The 19769-nt window shown below is 34.1% G+C and overlaps 8 protein-coding genes and 2 non-coding genes across 10 annotated transcripts; 6 read left to right on the top strand and 4 right to left on the bottom strand.

The window, feature by feature from the left end:
• Positions 1-483: 483 nt before the first annotated feature.
• On the bottom strand, positions 484-2004 carry MEC3 (Mec3p; the record flags this gene model as incomplete). The annotated part of the gene is made up of 1 exon (XM_003671950.1): positions 484-2004. The coding sequence occupies one exon, from the start codon at positions 2002-2004 to the stop codon at positions 484-486; it is 1521 nt and encodes a 506-aa protein (XP_003671998.1).
• Positions 2005-2294: 290 nt separating this feature from the next.
• On the top strand, positions 2295-4235 carry GUF1 (GTPase GUF1; the record flags this gene model as incomplete). The annotated part of the gene is made up of 1 exon (XM_003671949.1): positions 2295-4235. One exon carries the CDS (start codon positions 2295-2297, stop codon positions 4233-4235), a length of 1941 nt encoding a protein of 646 aa, XP_003671997.1.
• A 70-nt stretch (positions 4236-4305) lies between these two features.
• COQ11 (ubiquinone biosynthesis protein COQ11) lies at positions 4306-5151 on the bottom strand (the record flags this gene model as incomplete). Its single annotated transcript, XM_003671948.1, has 1 exon — positions 4306-5151. One exon carries the CDS (start codon positions 5149-5151, stop codon positions 4306-4308), a length of 846 nt encoding a protein of 281 aa, XP_003671996.1.
• A 99-nt stretch (positions 5152-5250) lies between these two features.
• Positions 5251-5856, bottom strand: SEC72 (Sec63 complex subunit SEC72; the record flags this gene model as incomplete). Its single annotated transcript, XM_003671947.1, has 1 exon — positions 5251-5856. One exon carries the CDS (start codon positions 5854-5856, stop codon positions 5251-5253), a length of 606 nt encoding a protein of 201 aa, XP_003671995.1.
• Positions 5857-7068: 1212 nt separating this feature from the next.
• On the top strand, positions 7069-7467 carry NDAI0I01820 (uncharacterized protein; the record flags this gene model as incomplete). The annotated part of the gene is made up of 1 exon (XM_003671946.1): positions 7069-7467. One exon carries the CDS (start codon positions 7069-7071, stop codon positions 7465-7467), a length of 399 nt encoding a protein of 132 aa, XP_003671994.1.
• Positions 7468-7744: 277 nt separating this feature from the next.
• Positions 7745-8572, bottom strand: YHC1 (Yhc1p; the record flags this gene model as incomplete). Its single annotated transcript, XM_003671945.1, has 1 exon — positions 7745-8572. One exon carries the CDS (start codon positions 8570-8572, stop codon positions 7745-7747), a length of 828 nt encoding a protein of 275 aa, XP_003671993.1.
• Positions 8573-9645: 1073 nt separating this feature from the next.
• Positions 9646-11610, top strand: ECM38 (gamma-glutamyltransferase; the record flags this gene model as incomplete). Its single annotated transcript, XM_003671944.1, has 1 exon — positions 9646-11610. One exon carries the CDS (start codon positions 9646-9648, stop codon positions 11608-11610), a length of 1965 nt encoding a protein of 654 aa, XP_003671992.1.
• Positions 11611-13575: 1965 nt separating this feature from the next.
• On the top strand, positions 13576-13657 carry NDAI0Itrna9S. The gene has a single exon. It is a non-coding gene; the product is annotated as a tRNA-Ser (tRNA).
• Positions 13658-15870: 2213 nt separating this feature from the next.
• EXG1 (glucan 1,3-beta-glucosidase) lies at positions 15871-17214 on the top strand (the record flags this gene model as incomplete). Its single annotated transcript, XM_003671943.1, has 1 exon — positions 15871-17214. The coding sequence occupies one exon, from the start codon at positions 15871-15873 to the stop codon at positions 17212-17214; it is 1344 nt and encodes a 447-aa protein (XP_003671991.1).
• A 1747-nt stretch (positions 17215-18961) lies between these two features.
• NDAI0Itrna5E lies at positions 18962-19033 on the top strand. The gene has a single exon. It is a non-coding gene; the product is annotated as a tRNA-Glu (tRNA).
• Positions 19034-19769: the final 736 nt, after the last annotated feature.

Raw genomic sequence — 19769 nt, 5'->3', positions numbered from 1 at the left:
TTTAGCTACTACATTCACGGCCACCAGTGCACTGTCGCACAAAGAAATCGCCTACACCCTCCATAGAAGCTGAGGTCTATTCAGATTATGAAGACCATTTTGTTTTTCCCTGAAAGTACGCAAAGTCTGATCCTAAACAGATATGTCCGTTATAAGTGAAATGTTCGGATTTGTTTAAAAAGGTAAATAATGTACGGGCGTCTATTATTGACGGTCACAGAAGTCCTTTCTAATTTTCTTTATGAGGAAACACCCGGGAAACCTCCACGGATACTTGTCTGGGAAGGAAGTACCGTTACGGACACACGCTTTAGGTATAGGCCAGTGTCGCATAATGGATATATATATAAATGTCTGTAGATATCGATAGGCCCAATTTACTGTCTACAATTCCGTGTATGTTATTTATATTCATTGCTGTATATATATATGTATAAGTTAAGTGCCGGTAAACTATCTTGTTCACTTATAAGACTTTCGGTTTCAAATTGACAGCCCTTTGGAACGAGCAATATAATAGACTATTTGACCCTTTTCTCTCGGTTGTTCCAAATCGTTACTGTCTTCCGACGTCCCACGATCCAAAGAACAATGAAATACAAGAGAATGATCATGAGCAATAGCAAGAGCAACATCTTCAAATGCTGCATATAATTTCCCACAAACTTTCCAATCCCTACTTCGTAACATCACCTCATGAAGTGATGAACTCTCTTGTTCTGCTCTTTCAACCAATTCGGAAACATTTTCCAAATTATTGTCTCGTATCCTTCCATTCCCCGACTGGGTTTCTGTCTGTGTCTGTGTTTGTCTTTTTCCTAAAGGGTAATTTGCTAGTTCACTATCTTCAATCCTATACATATCTGCAATGTACGCATCTTCGTCATTATGGGGTGATATGAGAGAACCTATCTCTGTACCACCTATTCTCCTTCTCTTGTTTGGAGATCCAATAGTAGAATGTTGAGATGATACCACTTTCAATGATGATGATTGTAGTTGCTGTCGTTTTTCATGCATGTCTCTTGGACTGTCATCCAATACATCCGGCTGTAAATCATCAGTATCTTGAATGATCGTATCCAATGGACCATTCCACGAAATTTCTAAATGCCAATTTGTTTCATCAACCCCTATGCATAAAATTGATTTATTATCATGTGAATCGACATCATCTAGACATTTCTTCCCAGTAAGTTTTATATTAGTAACATTATTATATCTCTCTATTCTTTTGATAAAATTATGGAAGGCACCTCCAAATTCCCCACCGATAGATGGTAATTTGTATATTACAATTCTATCATGGTTAACTAATGGTTCTTGAATTTTATGATCTTGTGATCTAAGCAATAATTTCACCGGTATTTTAAATGAATGTTGAATTTTCTTACTATTCCCCATGAAATAGTAATGATTATGAGCGTTTTTGTTATTATTGTCATCATCCATTTGATATTCATCCTCCATTACTGCTGATCCACCTCTCGTATGTACAAACTCATCGAATTTTATTGATAGAGCATGTATTGGGCTCTGTCTAATTTGTTTGTTATTCTTAGTATCGAGTTTACCATTATTATTATTATTATTGTTGTTATTGGGATAATTATTATTCCAATCCTGTACGGCTTGTAATTTTATTAACATATCAGAAGAAGATCCTTGGCTCAAAATACGGTCATATTTCTTAAAAGCACTTAATAAAGTGTCACAATTACATTCCATGGTGATAGTATCCAATTCTCTCATGGAGTCAATGGTGTATTGAATGAAAACATCTTTCGGGATGGAACACCATAATTGACCTGTATCAGCTTGTAGTGTAGTATTATTGTTGTTATTAGTTGTAAAAGTTTTGGGGGTTGATATTATCACTAGTCGTTCATTGGTAAACCGTAAAATGGCAGTCTTCCTAAGTGATGCTATCGTCGTTATAGTTGTCTGTAAAAGTTTATAATCATCGGGAAATATTGAACCATTAATAGTTAATTTCAATTTCATAATCCTTTATTTCTGTAGACCGTGCCTTCTGTTCAACTTAACTTGTTTACCATAATCGAATAGAGCTCTTGGATAAGGTCTATACAGCCCAGTCAGTATTATTTGGGCTGAGCACTATCGACAGCTTATATATAGTGATGTTTATAGTTCTACGTGCATCGCGTAGCATCAACACTTAAGATTGTTATGGTCTCGAAACTATTTATTAAGGTTAAAATCCAATAATAACAGATTTAAAAGAACTATTCAAGACTTTGTTGTATAGACAAATAGAAGCACCGGTTGTGAGGATGAGAAGATTGCTATTGAAACGGCTGAACATATTTAATCAAATACGACCTAATCATAATACGCACGCCATAACAGTGAAGGAAATTAAAGATAAATTAAATACCACACCTCAATCGAAACTCCGAACGTTTTCCATAATTGCACATATTGATCATGGTAAATCCACTTTAAGTGATCGCTTCTTGCAATTAACTAATGTGATATCACAAGATGTCTCCTCAACAAGAAGTCAAATTCTTGATACGTTAGAAGTGGAAAGGGAAAGAGGTATTACGATTAAGGCGCAAAGTTGTACTCTATTCCATGACGGTTATATTTTACAGTTAATTGATACCCCAGGACATGTGGATTTTAAGAGTGAAGTTATGAGTTCGATGAGGGCTTGTGATGGTGTCGTTTTCTTAGTCGATGCTATTAAGAAAGTACAAGCTCAAAGTGTGGCATTTTATAAGATGGCGCTGGGAATGAATTTAAAAATCATACCCTGTATTAATAAAGTAGACCTCGTTGATGATTACCAATTGAAATTATGTATGGATGATATTCTAAAAAATTTCAAAGAGATTAAGAAAGATGATATTATCAAGGTTAGTGGGAAAACCGGGAGTGGAGTTATGCAAGACTTAATCCCTGCTATTATTACCAACATACCATCACCTAGCGGTGATCATAGGGCACCATTTAGAGGGATGCTTTTAGATTCATGGTATGATTCATATTTGGGGGTAATATTACTGATTAAAGTTGTAGATGGCAATATTAAGGTTAATGATAAAGTGATTAGTGCATCTACAGGGAAGAGTTATGAAATTAAGGATATTGGTATTATGTTTCCAACGAGAGTTAGTATTGGGCAATTACAAACTGGACAAGTAGGATATATTATTGTAAGTATGAAAGATTCACGAGATGCACAAGTAGGTGATACATTTATGAAATTGGGTCAAGAAACTAAGACTAAACCCTTACCAGGATTCATTAAACCACAACCTATGGTTTTTGTTGGAGCATTTCCAGCAGATGGAATTGATTTCAAATCCATGGATGATAATATTCAAAAATTAGTCCTCAATGACAGATCCGTGAATTTGCAGAAGGAGAGTTCAAATGCATTAGGACAAGGTTGGAGATTAGGGTTTTTAGGAACTTTGCATGCCAGTGTCTTTAAAGAAAGGTTAGAGAAAGAATATAATAATTCACAATTAATTATTACACAGCCAACGGTACCGTATGTTGTTAAATTTCAAGATGGTACTGAAAGTGTCATTACGAATCCGGATGATTTCCCACAATTAAATTCACTTTGCAGACATAATGGTAAGATGCAAAAAGCCATCGGATTTCAAGAGCCTTATGTAGAAGCTACAATCAAAACACCTCAAGAATATTTAGGTAAAGTGATAACACTATGTGATAATAATAGAGGGGAACAAATTGATGTCCAGTATGATAATGATGGTAATGATGTAGTGATAAAATATAATCTCCCGTTATCGAATTTAGTAGATGATTTCTTCGGTAAATTAAAGTCATTGACGAAAGGATATGGTAACTTGGATTATGTTGATATTGGTAATCGAGATTCAGATATTATTAAATTGGAATTGTGCGTCAATGGTAAAAGTATTGATGCATTATCTCAAATCATACATCGGTCTGAAGTTACAAGGAAAGGAAAAGAATGGGTAGTTAAATTCAAAGAATATATTAAGTCACAATTATATGAAGTTGTCATTCAAGCGAGGATGAATGGTAACAAGATTATTGCAAGAGAAACGATAAAGGCACAAAGGAAGGATGTGTTGGCCAAATTACATGCATCTGATGTTTCAAGAAGGAAAAAACTGTTAGCTAAACAAAAAGAAGGTAAGCAAAAGATGAAGAGCATTGGTAATGTTCAGATTAATCCTGAAGCATATAGGGCATTTTTGAGTAGATGAGTGAATGCAAAGACAAAAAATACTTGTAAATAAGTAAGTAAATTAAACTATATATTCTAAACAAAAAAAGCTAAAATTTTAAGATTTCCTCTAAGGAAACCACCCCAGTGAAATTCTTATCTTTGATTTCCGAAATCAAACAATTACTAACTGCTTGAGTAGAAACTGTTGGTCTTATAAAGGGCAATTTATTTTGGAAGAGTGATTGATTTGTGTTATCCAATGCTGACAACACGCTATTAAGGTAGGATCTTGTTCCTGTATTTAATGTTTCGTCAAACATAAACCCTGGACGCATTATTATTGGTCTAAATGAAGAAGAAGTATTGGAAGAACCATCTTTCTGTTTCAAATACTTCTGAAGCAGTTCAAATTCAGTTTCCCTTTTGGAATTTATGTAACCTTTGGGAATCAGTGGGAATCCTTTATCAGCTGAAATATAAGTAAATGAACAATTTTGATTAAGGCTGGAATCATTCTCATTCATAGATGATGATTTTTTCCTTTCAAGCAGTGAATCATGGAAAGTAGAAGCTAATAAGAGAGCACTTTGTTTATTGATCCTCTCATACGTTTGTTCGTTATTAACTTTAGAAAGGGAAGAAGCTGAAGGTGAATTCATTAAAGATTTATAATTTGAATTTTCTAGTAGGACGCCAATTGAATGAACGACATGGTTAATGTTTTGATTCAATAAATGTTTATAAGAATTGGGATCAAATATATCTGCTTTGATCCAATTCACTTCATTCACCCATTGAGAAGTTGTACTGTTCTTATGTTTTTCAGTATTTAAGGATGCTGGCGGCCTCCCTGATCTTGATAATGACAATACTTTAAAACCAGAATTTATAGCAGATTGACAAATTCTCTTACCGAGGAACCCATTCCCACCAAATACTAATATTGTTTGCATGATGTAAATACGTATATTGTGGTTGCTTTGTTGTATTTAGAGAGAATACTTTACAGGGAGTTATTTAGGTGAAGTTATTTGTATATATGTAAATATTTTTTAAATATCACCATTATATTCCTTTATTTTTCTAGTGCATTCCATATTTAAGGCTTTCAATTTAGTTTCATTAGGAGCGAAACTTAACCCTCTTTCACAATAAACTTTAGCTTGATGGACTTGATTCAATTTCAAAAGAGCATCAGTCAATCTTATAAAGACTTCAGGGGCTAGCATACCTGTACCCAATAAGAACTCTAAATCTTGCACTGCATCTAGATATTTACCCGTTAGTAATTCCAAATCAATTTTTTGACGTAGCATTAATTGTAATTCTTGTAATTGAATACCAAAGGCTTCATATGGAGTTCTTTTCCTCCTTTGCATTTCGATGGCCAAAGAGATAGATTTCAAAGCTTCTTGTAATTTATTTGATTTCATTTGTTTCAATCCAGTTTCAAATAAATTTTTAATTAATTTAGAGGCTTCTTCCTTTGGTTGTGGAGTAAAATTTGGATTTGATTCTGAGATTAAAGAAGTAGAAAGTTTATTGATTTGCTCACAGTTGATTATTAATGTTTCATTTTCTTGTGGTATGTCAGTGATATCGGATGGTAAAGATAATTGTTTTGAGTTTGGATTATACAGTATTGTTGAAGAAGACATTGTGATTAATGAATTTGGTAAATGTGATGAACACTGGAATGTTTTTTCTATCGTCTTTATAATATAATGCTACTACTGATGTCCATCAAAGTAGATTAACAATTGTCGATTGTTGTTCATAAAATAATAAAGTGTCTATTCATTTTCAACCAAACTGCGCTGTGTGTAGGTAGTAGAATGGAATGCAACGAAAACAAAGAGTTTTATTTATTAAATGGGAAATTGCCAAACTGGAAGTATAAGTAGAAACGATATAGAAACCCATTACCCGGAAGCAAATATTCTTTAACCCTAACCCTGGACAAAATTTCCTTCTTCAACCCTGTCTTTGTAAAGCCCTCTTCGGAATAAGACCGAGACGGTCCGCAAACAGCTGTCCGTCGCTTCTCTTCAAGTTCAATTTAGAATTGTTCTACGTACTGTTAAAAGAAATTGAGTGGATATATATGAGCCGGAAATTGGAGGGAGGGGACTGACCCGTTCCTGTTCCTGTTCCCGTTCCCGTTCTCCTTGGCCCCCCAATAATCCACGGCTGATGTAAGGATTATCAGCCTGATGAGGACTTTCGAGAAGAGGAAGATGAGTAATTTGGTAATATATTTCCTTGTACGTATATACCACTACTACGTGCGCACGGACACACGAGTGTATACTCCGTGAAAAAATGTAGTTACGAAAATTACTTACTAACCAACGACCATATCCCATCGACTTTGTAAGCAAAGAAATAGTCTATTCGCCGTTCCCTTTTCCTCCCCTGACTCTCGAAACTCTTGAAGAAAGAGGAAAGAAGAGAAGAGCATCCTGCTGCGTGTTTGCCTGCGTTTCCTTCTCAAAGTAAATAAGAAAGAAACTCGTTTTGAGAAATACGGAGCGAACGAGCCGGACGAGCCGAACGAGGGAAATTGGGAATCTGTATTTCTGTTATTTGCTTTTGCCTAAAAGGGTAAACAAATTGGAAAAAAGATTGAGCCTTTTACCGCTTTGGGGCATATAATAACCATTATATAAATATAGTGTAATGGATATAAGGATAATTGTGTTCTATTTTATTTTATTTAATTTTATTTTATATAAGGCATATATATGGGAAGAAGATATATATAGGTAAGATTAGTATTCTGTCTGGTTTTAGTGGTTGTCCTTTGAGTTCACTAACCTGAATTGTTACATAATAAAACAACATAATAAAAAATTTGAAATAGGGAGCAAATGTTTTTAGATCAAACGATCTCATCGACGGGGATACTAGAACAACAATCAACTAGCAACATGCTATGTGACCAATATCATCAGTATGATACCGGTGTATTTGATTCAATTATTACGACGTTGATCAATACATTCAATCTGAACATATTTAAGGATCCAAATAACATTAATACATTACATATTCATAAGGATAATATAGATATAGATCCGATAGAAAATGTTATAGTGGTCCTTTTAATACTATTCATTATAAGCCTGATCATTCTAATCATTATAGGTGTTCTCATAATAGTCTTGGTTAATGTGTTCTTCCCACCACCACCTTCTTCTTCTGCGTTAGCAAATGATGACGAAGAAAAACAATTACAAGTAACAAATGAAAAAGAAATTACAAGCTAAACACACAAAAAAAACACAAAACAGCCATTACGCATTCCAAATATAGATATTTTATTCATTCTTAAGAAAACCCAAAAGAAAATCGATCACTTCTTCTTGATCAATTTTTTCATTTATTTATACGCTCATACGCATACTAATTCAAATTAATATAAATAACCTAATAATAATTAATATACTCTCATAGTAATAACGACAATAATAATGAATTCTGATTACGTTTCTTCATCTATATGTATATCTATATGTATATCTATATGTATATCTATAGAGAACTTTAATTACCATACCTTCTTCTCTTGATGGTACCTCCTCCTCCACCTCCTCCGTTGTGACCACCACTTGTTGATGCATTCGCAGCAGGTATGGAGGGACGACTATGACTATGCATCATGATTCTCTTTCGAGAAGAACTTATGGTAGAATTTAAAATGGAAGTCTTGGAATCTTCATGATATATACTTGTCTTTGGGAATGTGCCACTATTATGATGACTCCATATACTTAACATTCGAGGTGGTTCTATAATACTACTACTACTATTACTTTGAGCATAATTGTTAATGAAGACTTCATTTCTATCTCTATTCCCACCACCAGTATTATTATCATTAGCCATTGTTGATGATGATCTTTCGTTTGCTCTTTGTGGTAATTTATTCAACCTCACTGAATCACCAATATCTAATCTATTAGAATCGATAAAAACTTTCGAATAACCAGGTGAGCCATCATACAGTTTTGCCAACATTGATTCACCTCCCATTTTATTCAATTCCTTTTGGAAAATCTTGGCCATTTGAAATTTCACTTTTTTCTCTTTATTTTTCAACAAAGGTTTTGGAGTCTTCTTCAATCTATTTAACTCATCGAGCTCATCAGAAACTTTAGTAATCTTGGATCTATGATGACTTTGAGTTTTCCCCTTTGCATTGTGCCTCGAACGATCACGATGTGTACATTTCGTATATTGTTGAACATTCTTATTTCTGTAATAATCTGCCGTGATACGGATATGGTTTTTACCAACTAAATGAGATTTTCTAACACTTAACGTATCATGTGTCAAATATGAATGACAATATTCACAATAATATCTAGCCATGGTATCTTGCTTTCTTTCAATCTCTTTTCCTTCAGTTTCCTTATCAATTTTTCGTTCATTTATTTATTTATTCATTTATTCATGTTTCCTCATTTAAATTAGCATTAAAACCATTACGTGCTTTTCGTTATCGTGAAATTTTCGTATATTACTGTAACTAACTTATTCTCGTACCCGTGTTTGTTTCTACGGGTAAGAATTTTTGTTCTACCGGTGTAACTTTTTATATCACCATAAAGATTGAATTTATATTCCATATACGTGAGGTTAAGTCAAGTTATATAAAATAGTGATCATCTATAGCTATATTATCAGAAATCTTCTGAATCATTGAGTATAGATCTCATAAGTTCAATTCGATTTCGTTTTTTGACTTGAGTTTGAGTTTTCAAGTATCTAGTCACAGGATCGGTAATGCGATTACCCAGTGTCATTCCTCTTACAAAAAATGATTTTTATCTAACTTTAATTGACATACATTCATTCAATATGAGACCTCTCTAAGTTATCTTAACTTAACGTAACTTTAGAAAGGTCCAATAACCAATACCAGAACCCCGTTAGCAATTTTACGAACTGTTCATAACTCATTTGAATGGTAGCGACTGAGGGACGGCGGAGACTGTTGATAGAGTTCCTGCTGTACGCTAGTAATATATATCTGTGTGCGTGTGGGTGGGTGGGTGGATGCCCATTCTCCACTCCCCATTTCCTTTAATCCGGTCAAGTCCGTGGGATGACTAATTAATTGATTTATGGATTTATTGATTACACATATTTTTGGTTAAGCTCCGTGGAATATATTAATTATTGTCAGCCGTACATATTACGCTCGGAACGGCGAACTCTCCCTTTCAGTTTCCGTTTCCGTTTCCGTTTGCCGCCGCCTCGGATGGAATCTTGCCACACATAAATAAATATACACAAATCTTATCTTGACTTATCTATCTAAGTATAGTTGTTATTCTCTCATGAGCTTGAATATCACATAAAAAGGAAACGTTACCAGGTGAATAACTCGACAATTTATTACCTCTTCACAAGCAAAAACAACGAAAAACCATGCAAATATAATGCAGATATCGCTACTATTAACTATAATATATTCCTTTTTATCGTTAACTATAACACATGCACGCTTCATAGATCAAACAGTATTCTCTCCTCAACTCCAACACCAAAACCAAGCTCAAAATCAAGCATCATGGCCTCCAGTAAAAGATGGTAAATTACCAATACACAACATAGACATAGACCTCTTATCACGACAACCATCATTATCACCAAACATATCATTATTGAAAAAGGGTGATAACATGGCAATAAGTTCTGATTTGGAGATATGTAATAATTTAACAATGAATGAAATATTATTGAAATTCCCAAATTCAACAGCTATAGATGCATCCATTACTCAAACATTATGTATAGGAATGATTAATTTCTTTAATAGTGGGATAGGTGGTGGTGGATATGCTACCATATTCAACAGACATCATAACGATCCTGATACTACTGATGTTAAAGACAAATACGAACACGAAGGTATAACGATAGATTTTAGAGAAATGGCCCCCATGAAAGCGGAAAAATCAATGTTTAAAGATAAACCAGATTGGGCTTCTAAAATAGGTGGGGTTTCTATCGCTATACCGGGTGAATTAATGGGTCTTTGGGAATTATATGATCAATTTGGTAGTGGATCCATTAAATGGTCCCAATTATTGGAACCAATAATCAAACTGGGGAATCAAGGTTGGGAAGTAGATGAAGTATTGGCTATGACATTATCTATGTATGAACCCATTTTCTTGGCAATGCCAGAAGATTGGTCCTTCGTTTTGAATTCAACAAAGAATGGAGTCTTGAAACAAGGGGATATTATTAAGAGACCTAATTTAGCAAATACATTAAATATCTTGGCAAAAAATGAATCAGTGGCACCATTTTACGATCCAAATCACCCTTTGGTCAAATCAATGGTTGGTAAGATTAACCAATATGATGGGATTTTCCAAACTAATGATTTCACAAATTATAATGTTAACATTGAAAAACCTTTAATGGGAAAGATTAGGAAAGGTGAAAGACATATACCTGAAAATGATTTAACTGTATTGACAAGTTCTGGATCAAGTTCAGGTGCAGCATTGTTATCCGCTTTATCAATAATGGATAATTTTGATACTGTCGAAGGTGGAGATTATCAAGATCAAACAACATTCCAATTAATTGAAACTATGAAATGGATGGCAAGTGCAAGAACTAGATTGGGCGATTTTTCATCATCAGTGGATTCACCTGACATTCATGAAAATATTCAAACTATTTTGAATTCAAAATGGATTAATAATGCAACAGAATCAATTTGTAAAAATTCTTTTCCATCTCCAAAAACAATGGAAAATTTTACAATGTATAATCCATTATATCAATTGAATGATCCACATGGGACAGCTCATTTCAGTATAATTGATCAGAATAATAATGCTGTCTCTTTAACAACGACAATCAATTTATTATTTGGCTCATTAATTCATGATCCAATTACAGGCGTAATATTTAATAATGAAATGGATGATTTTTCTCAGCCAAATGGTCCTTCAAATAGTTTTGATTTAACTCCATCCATTTTTAATTTCCCTGAACCAGGTAAAAGACCTCTATCATCCGCTGCTCCAACAATTATATTAAATGAACTAGGTAAACCAGATTTTGTTGTGGGAGCTTCAGGTGGTTCAAGAATAACAACAAGTATATTACAAGCAATAATAAGAACTTACTGGTATAAAATGCCTTTATTAGAAACAATAGCTTATCCAAGAATTCATCATCAATTATTACCTGATCAATTAGAAGTGGAAAATATTACAATGATTGGTAAAGAAACTGTTAATAATTTGAAAAATATGGGGTATACAATTATTGAATCCTTCCCAAAAAGTTGTATTAATGCTATCAAGAAAAATACAAAAAGTTTGGAATGGTTTGCCGTTAGCGATTTCTGGAGAAAAAGAGGAGTTTCTTGCGTAAATTGAATTTCACCCTCATATAAGTAACATCCGCATTTCACCTTCTAAGGAATACAAACATATATATATATATATATATATATCTACTATGTAGGTTATAGACCATCAATAATAAAATAAAGAACTGGATTCATTCATTCATCAATCATACTTCTGAAAAGAGAATATGTTTTATCCTTATGTAATTTTGAAGAAAAACAATTCATAAAGGGTTACATATGCTTAGATACAAACAATGGACTCTTTTTTCAAGACGAACGCCTTTATAACTGTCCTTTTGATCTGTTTTTTTAATCAGTTATGGTTTGTTTCCAACATGGTGACCCCAGTGAGGAAACTCAAAAGAAAGAGAATCCTCGCTTAATTAAACTAAAACAAGAACACATGAAGTCATGGCAAAAATTAACTGAAGTTCTAGATGAATCCAAAAAGAACGCTCGAACAAAACTAACTAAAAATATTATCAGACGTTAAAGATTCACAACGTTTTACCAAAAGTCAAGAATATCGATCTGAAATGCAGCAGATTGAATCGATGTTAGAGTATCATACCGCATCATTAATTAAATTAGAAAAAGAATTTTCAAGGCTAACATTGTCTGATAACGATAACTCTACTGAAGAAAAACTAATAAGAAGGAAAACAAAATTAGTACAACTGATTTGAAAGGTACTCCAAAGAATACAAGATTAGAATACAACTCTCCAGAACCACCACTACTATTGTCAAATAATGACTCAAGAGGTAAGTTCTACGATATCAAGACAGCTAATGGAAAGAAAATACAATTCTATTACGAAGATCCGTCTGCTAAATTAAGCGAAAAACTAGAAGACTTAAACAATTTCCCTAAATGGTGTGATAATCTATCAAGTCTCTGTAATCGATGGTTCCTAGATAATAGCACAAAAGGTGAATCAATTACAGAAGGTAAAGAGTTGGTATTAAGTAAAGTTATTCAAGTTTTATTAGGAACTAAACTTTACAGTTTTGGTAAAATAGGGTCTACATCAACTGAAATTTTTATAGAGTTAGAGAATGTCACGAAGAAGAAATTTCTAAGAGTCACTAAAGACAAAAAATTCTAACTGGGAAATTTTGTTCGAACACAAATGAGATTAAACACGTGTTAGACAATATTATCCTTCACGAAATCTATACCAAAGATCCAGAAAATGCTAAATCACTTGATAATGAGTCTATAAATGTTGAAGTAATGAGCTCAGAACTTCATTAATGAACTCTCTAATGGGATTAGAAAATCTACTTAGCAAATCACCAAGAGAGATGATTAACTTAGTTATAACAAACATTAATCTAATCAAAGAACTTGCAGAGGTTTATCAGGAAGATGAAAGACAATGTCGGACGTGTGCCTCTTTACTCCATGGCTATTGCAATACCCATTAAGAAAAAGAACCTGCGATATCCCACAATATGTGTAGTAAAGGCGTTGGGGACATCGTCAGACATGACTACGTCCTCAGACAAATTGTTGTGAATATCTTGATTGTTGTTCATTTTGTTGTTGTTGTTGAAAGGTTTGAATGTGTTTATTAAAGTACTTAATTACTTAGTTACTTCGTCGTTCGTTCGTTACTTTTTGTTACTTAGTTCTATGTCATTACATAAACTACATATGCAGGATATAAGATATCCTTGCCTCTTATATATATCCCTTGGAAGGATCTTGGATCTTCTCAAGACTTTGACTCAACCCCTTGTTTCAGAAAGTATCTAATACTTGACGCAGTTGTTACGACTCTCTCAGAGCTCGTACACACCCTGCAGGATTACGCTATCTAATAGGATAATCCCGTACTGAAGATCTCGATTCAACTCCTTGTTAGTCTAACTAAACACAGGCTAGGAATCCTCTTTGATCTGACGATATACCATCCGTGACCTCGCCGACGGGTAGTAAAGTCGAATCTTTAAAGTTCACTTCACTACAATATGTCCAATAATAAGGCAACTTGGCCGAGTGGTTAAGGCGAAAGATTAGAAATCTTTTGGGCTTTGCCCGCGCAGGTTCGAGTCCTGCAGTTGTCGTTTTTTTTTTATTTTCCAAAAATGTAATATAAAACGACTTCCATAGTGACACACAATGCTCTAGAATGAAAATTCGCTGTCACGATTTTGTGATATATTACCTCGCGATAATCTATAAACCGCACTCTTATTTAACAGCCGACTATAACTCAACTTTCCCAGCACCTTGATCCTTCATAAAAAATTATAGACGTCTATGATATGAAATCTTTTACGTCTGTTATGACCAGTTTGGGTGAAGTTGTGTCCTTAGTATCTTGATTACCTTGATAATGAGTTAGGAACCTAATGTGTCTTATCTTTGGTATTTCTACTTTTGGGAAATAAGAAGATAACGAAGGCAATATCCACTATTCTATTATCTCTGTATCCAATATAAGCTCAATACCATCTATATCGACAGATAATTATTACCGGCATCAAAACTTATTTGTTGTAGCTCTTAGAATATACGTAAACTAAACTCAATGAATAGCAGATAAATACCAAGTCCAACACCGTAGTACTATATTTACAATTCGTCTTATCAACTGTATTTACATCAACTTTTATCTTTTTATTTTTCAAGATTATCTTGATAAATTACTTACTTTCCATACCATTTTTACCTTTATCTTCAGAGTATTTTTTGTAAGGGGGAGAATTTTTTTCAATTAAAAGTAAATAAAAAAATTTGAAATTTTACTAATAACGTCCTTTTATTTTTCCTAAAAATACAGAAACCACAGAGGCCAAACTAACTCAAATAACGTTAATGAATGTTTTGCATAGCTCTGGGAAAGGTCATCTCCAGTGTATCATGTCTTGAATATGAAGGCAATTGATAGTCCCAAAGGAAACTAGCCCAAGGTATGTAACTGGGCCAAACTTTAGTTACAAGCGGTTCTGCTACCTAGAGCTTCCTGTTACAAATTAGGAACAACAGACAAACCTGAAGTTTTCCGGATATTAAATATATTCTTTATGTCAAGAACTGTGTACACCAATCTTGCCCAGCATTTTTTTCGTTTCCACTCTAAATCAACATAAAATGAAGCCTTTTTGTCCTAGAGCTCAGTTCACCCCTTACGCTACCCCATTTCTCAGAAATATATATATATATTATCGGGTGCTGGCATGGCGTTTAAAGTTCAAGGAAGTAAGAGACATGGTTTTTTTTTTAGTATACATTCCTTTACAGTACATATCTATATAATATAGATCAAACCATACCAAAGCCAAGTATACCTACCAAATTTTAACTTCATGGTTTATTCGGCATTCAATCTAGAATATCTTCTTGTTTTAAAACCTAAGATATTGTAGGAACTAAAGTAGTTGTCTTTACTCATTAAGTTAGACTAAAACTCCCCTATTTGAAGTGAATATATTGTTCACCACAGTTCATCGTTGTGTCAACAATCCACCTTTTATGCTAAAAATAACCAGATATACCTAGCTTATGTCACGAAATAAAAGCCTACCAGAGTCCGAACCTCGTTAAACCCAGCCATGCAGAGATGTCTAACAGAGGCATTTCAGCACCCTCTTTACTGAGTTCCGAAAACAGTTCGGCCTTCTCTTGATTCTTCGTGAAAAGCCCGTTGAGGATCCTACCTCTTTTGAAAAGTATCCATATTGTCCGTGCAGTTCTGTGGGCCCCCGAGTCCTGTAACAAACGTCAAACGTCCGAGGTCGGGGCAGGAGAAAAGATCGCGTTTTCCTCTGTTTACATTCTGAACGCGTTGTCTTTTTTTCATGGCCTCTGAGAAACTAACAGACAACGACACGCATCTGATTTGATTTGGTTTGTTTGCGTTTTCTCGTTTTCGGACCCCGCTCCTGCCACCTTTATTTATTGACGTCCAAATGCCATAAAAGGCAAATGGCCCTTACCTGCGGTGTTTGTCTGTAGGGATTCGCATCAATGTACTATTTTTAACCGCCATTTGATTATTTTTGATTATTTTTGCAAAAAATGACGTTTTTTTTCGAGAAAAAGAAAAGTTTACAAACCTGAAATAGGCAACCATCAATTTCAACAACAAACTGCCGTAGCAGTACGGTAGCACAGGCTTCACTCATTCGTATTCGAGGAAATGCCAAAACGTATATAAATATGGCATTTTGCTTTCTAATGAAGAAATGTTCTTTGTCTTGTTGTTTTCGGAAAAGAAATAGAAAATAAAAAACAACAACAACTCCATATCATTACCTTCGCTTATACATATAGAATGATATCAGTTTCGAATCTACTGTTATCAGCTCTTTCGCTAACGACGGCTTTAGTCAGCTCACAACCAGTTCCTCCAAAGGACGCCTCTTCAGTACAATTTGTTCATGAAACAAATGAAAAAAGATTTTATGACTACGATAATGCCGATCCAATCCGTGGTGTTAATATCGGTGGTTGGTTAGTCTTGGAACCATACATTACACCTTCTTTATTTGAAGCATTCAGAACGAACCCAAATAACGACGACGGTATCCCAGTTGATGAATATCATTTCTGTCAACAACTAGGTAAAGAAGTTGCTCAATCTCGTCTAGAGGCTCATTGGCATACCTTCTATCAAGAGGAAGATTTCGCCAATATTAAGTCCCAAGGTTTCAATTTGGTTAGAATTCCTATCGGTTACTGGGCTTTCGAATTAATCGACGATGAGGATCCTTACGTTAAAGGTTCTCAAGAACAAAAATTGGACCAAGCTATTCAATGGGCTGAAAAATACGGCTTAAAGGTTTGGGTTGATTTACATGGTGCTGTTGGTTCTCAAAATGGTTTCGATAACTCTGGTTTGAGGGACAATATCGCTTTCTTAGATGATGAAAACTTGGAAGTTACTGTTAAAGTCTTGAACTATTTGCTAGAAAAATACTCTGCTGAAGAATATTTAAAGACTGTCATTGGTGTCGAATTAATTAACGAACCTTTAGGTCCAGTTTTAGATATGGATAAATTAAAGGACAGTTATTTGAAACCAGCTTACGATTATGTTAGAAAACATTTGCAAAGTGACCAAATTTTAATTATTCATGATGCTTTCCAACCATACCACTACTGGGATGATTTCTTAGCTCCAGGTGAAGAAACTTGGGGTGTCACATTAGACCACCATCATTACCAAGTTTTCTCTCCAGGTGAATTACAAAGATCTATTGATGAACGTCTTCAAGTTGCATGTGAATGGGGTACCGGTGTTCTTAATGAATCCCATTGGAGTGTTGCTGGTGAATTCTCCGCTGCTATAACTGATTGTGCTAAGTGGTTAAACGGTGTTGGTATTGGTGCTCGTTATGATGGTTCCTACCAAAAGGGTAATGACGGTTCTTACTACATTGGCTCTTGTGCTGGTACAAATGATATCAATGCTTGGTCTGACGAAAGAAAAACAAATACAAGACGTTATGTTGAAGCACAATTGGATGCATTTGAAATGAGAGGTGGCTGGATAATCTGGTGTTACAAGACAGAATCTGCTATTGAATGGGATGTTCAAAAATTAATCTTCGATGGGTTATTCCCCCAACCAATTACTGACAGAAAGTTTCCTGGTCAATGTGATCAATACAAATAAAGTATGCTCCATTCCCCATTCTAAACCAGTTTAATTCACTTCACTACTGCACTGTTCAGTTCTAATTACTAATACATGACAACATTTCATTCATTTCGGTAACAGTAACATATTGCTATTTCATTTTTTATTTCCCCCTTCGTTACTATCGTATTTTACATGCTACAAAAGGAAGTTTTATAATACATTATTACCACTATATACATTAAATATTTTGATAGATTTAAAAGATTATTATTCTAAGCTCAGGTAACGGTAGAGTTATGTCTTTATTCTCCTTGCTTACTATTAGACAGCAGTCCACCATTGCGCCTCAATAGAGTAAGAAGAACGTTTTCAACAAGTGTAGTATAAACGATCAGCATTCGGCTTTTTTGAACACTGTAATGGTGCCCTTATTTTGGATCATCATAATGTGGCCAAAAAGTGATTGCAAAAACGAAGTAATGGAGTTCCATAAGGTTATTGGTAAGATCTACATCATGAAAAGGGAAGTGAAATTCCTGAAGGGGCATTCGAGGTTCGCTTTGGGGATTGTAGAGAATTGTCGAAACCATAAAACAGCTGTAATGGTAATCGGCAAGTATGATATGTCTTCGCCTTTGTTGAACACATTGAGCAATACTTCTACAACTCTATTTCTCCTACGACAACCTTAACTATAGCCTATACAAAATATATAGTTACCATGTACCTTAAGTCCCTTGGAGATGCAAAGCCTTTGCATATAGTTTATGTAAAAACTAAGCAATCGAAATCAAGGAATCAAGTAAGCAAATCATTTAAAAGAAAGAAATACAAGAATCAAAATGATAATAACACTATGAATATGTGTGAAGAAATTAACAACGATTAACTTGAAGACCTAGTCATACTTATATCAGACAATATCCATAACATCGTTACTACAAAATGTAAAATATGCGTTAGATAACAGATCAGAATCTTAACTTCCTAATAAAAGAGAGTAGAATACAAGATTTTACGAATGTAGGATTCGGTTGTCTCTTTTATATAATACAAAATAAAATAGAAATAAAATAGAAATAAAATAGAAATAAAATAGAAGTAAAATAAAAGAAATAAAATAAAGATAAGTAGGATTTTCCTTCCATTGGTCCCTAACTAGTTTCTCAACATAACTATGACTTAGGATAATGTTAATAAAGTAATAACTTAATAAGTCAAATAAATTCTAGAAGTCCATATAATATCTCGTTGAAGTCGTGCATGCATAAAACAAAACTCATAATCATGAACACCGCTCTCAAAGTCCTTTCGACTAGGTGCTCCGCAGGACACTCTAAATACTTGTAGGTTTGATTAGGAGAGGCTAATCCATACGCTCGAGTAAACACTCAGCAAAACCATATAACTTAACCGACCCAATACATAACTCTTGTACGCATGGCCGGTCGAAACCGTAGACGTGGCTGCAATCAAAAACAATCTTAATAATAACAAGATAACACTTGCATGGCATTCGACTTAATTCAACAAACGATATTCAATTACAATTCAATAAACGTTATACGGCTACAAACATGTACGGTGCATAACGTAGTTCGGGTCATTATTTCGAACTTCACAACTTCATAATGACACGCTTTACTTATTGTGACTCACATATTCGTGACAGTAATTACTATATTAATAATAAAATAAACATACTTCTTTGTGACAGCTAAACGTGAATATAATACAATATTATACAAACCAGAAATGGAACAAAACCCGTGAATTATCATCCGATATAGTGTAACGGCTATCACATCACGCTTTCACCGTGGAGACCGGGGTTCGACTCCCCGTATCGGAGTATTATTTTAATTTTTCCCATACTAAGTTTTTTTTTTTAGTGTTCCCCTTTTAATGGTGATCCTTTCCTGCTAGAAAATACTATAAAAAGAAGGGGCAACTGAATTGGACTAGTAAGTCCATTAATCATTTTTTGTTATATCTGACGTTGTCTCCTTGCCACTTGTAATATAATAGGAATCATATCGTGACACAAAGTGTCCTAAATTGATAGTATATTTATTACTTGATTATTTTCTTATTTAAACATATTTAAAAGAAGACGAACTTTTAGATATATCTTCTAAAAGTTCCTCTTGTTATATATCCATGACTTATTCATTTCCGTTGCTCTCGACCGTCTCTTCCGCCACGTCTCGTACACTAATACCCCGTAGGAAAACTTTTCATCTCATTTCTTTTCTTCTCGTTCTTCTAATGTTTCGGCTGGGTGCATAATATTTTATTCTGTCTCTCATGCTTTATCCACTTGTGTATTGCAACGCCTCTGTCGTCCATTCAGTCAGCAACCCAAGCATTTTCTCATGTGTGTCGTTTCTTATTTTCGGTCATAAAAATATATCACACAACTTAAGAAAGAATAGAAAACATTTATCCAAATTATTTTTCCTTAGTGAAAAAAGTTGCTAAAGCTTGATAAAGTTTAAAAGACGAATTTAGACTATATAAAAAGTTCATATCTACTAGATAACCCCCATTTAATTCATGAAATTTTTATGGTATTCCTTCCTGAAAAT

This window comes from Naumovozyma dairenensis, chromosome 9 (genome assembly GCF_000227115.2).
Source record: "Naumovozyma dairenensis CBS 421 chromosome 9, complete genome".
Lineage (NCBI taxonomy): Eukaryota > Fungi > Ascomycota > Saccharomycetes > Saccharomycetales > Saccharomycetaceae > Naumovozyma > Naumovozyma dairenensis.
This window is presented reverse-complemented; position numbering and strand designations above follow the sequence as displayed.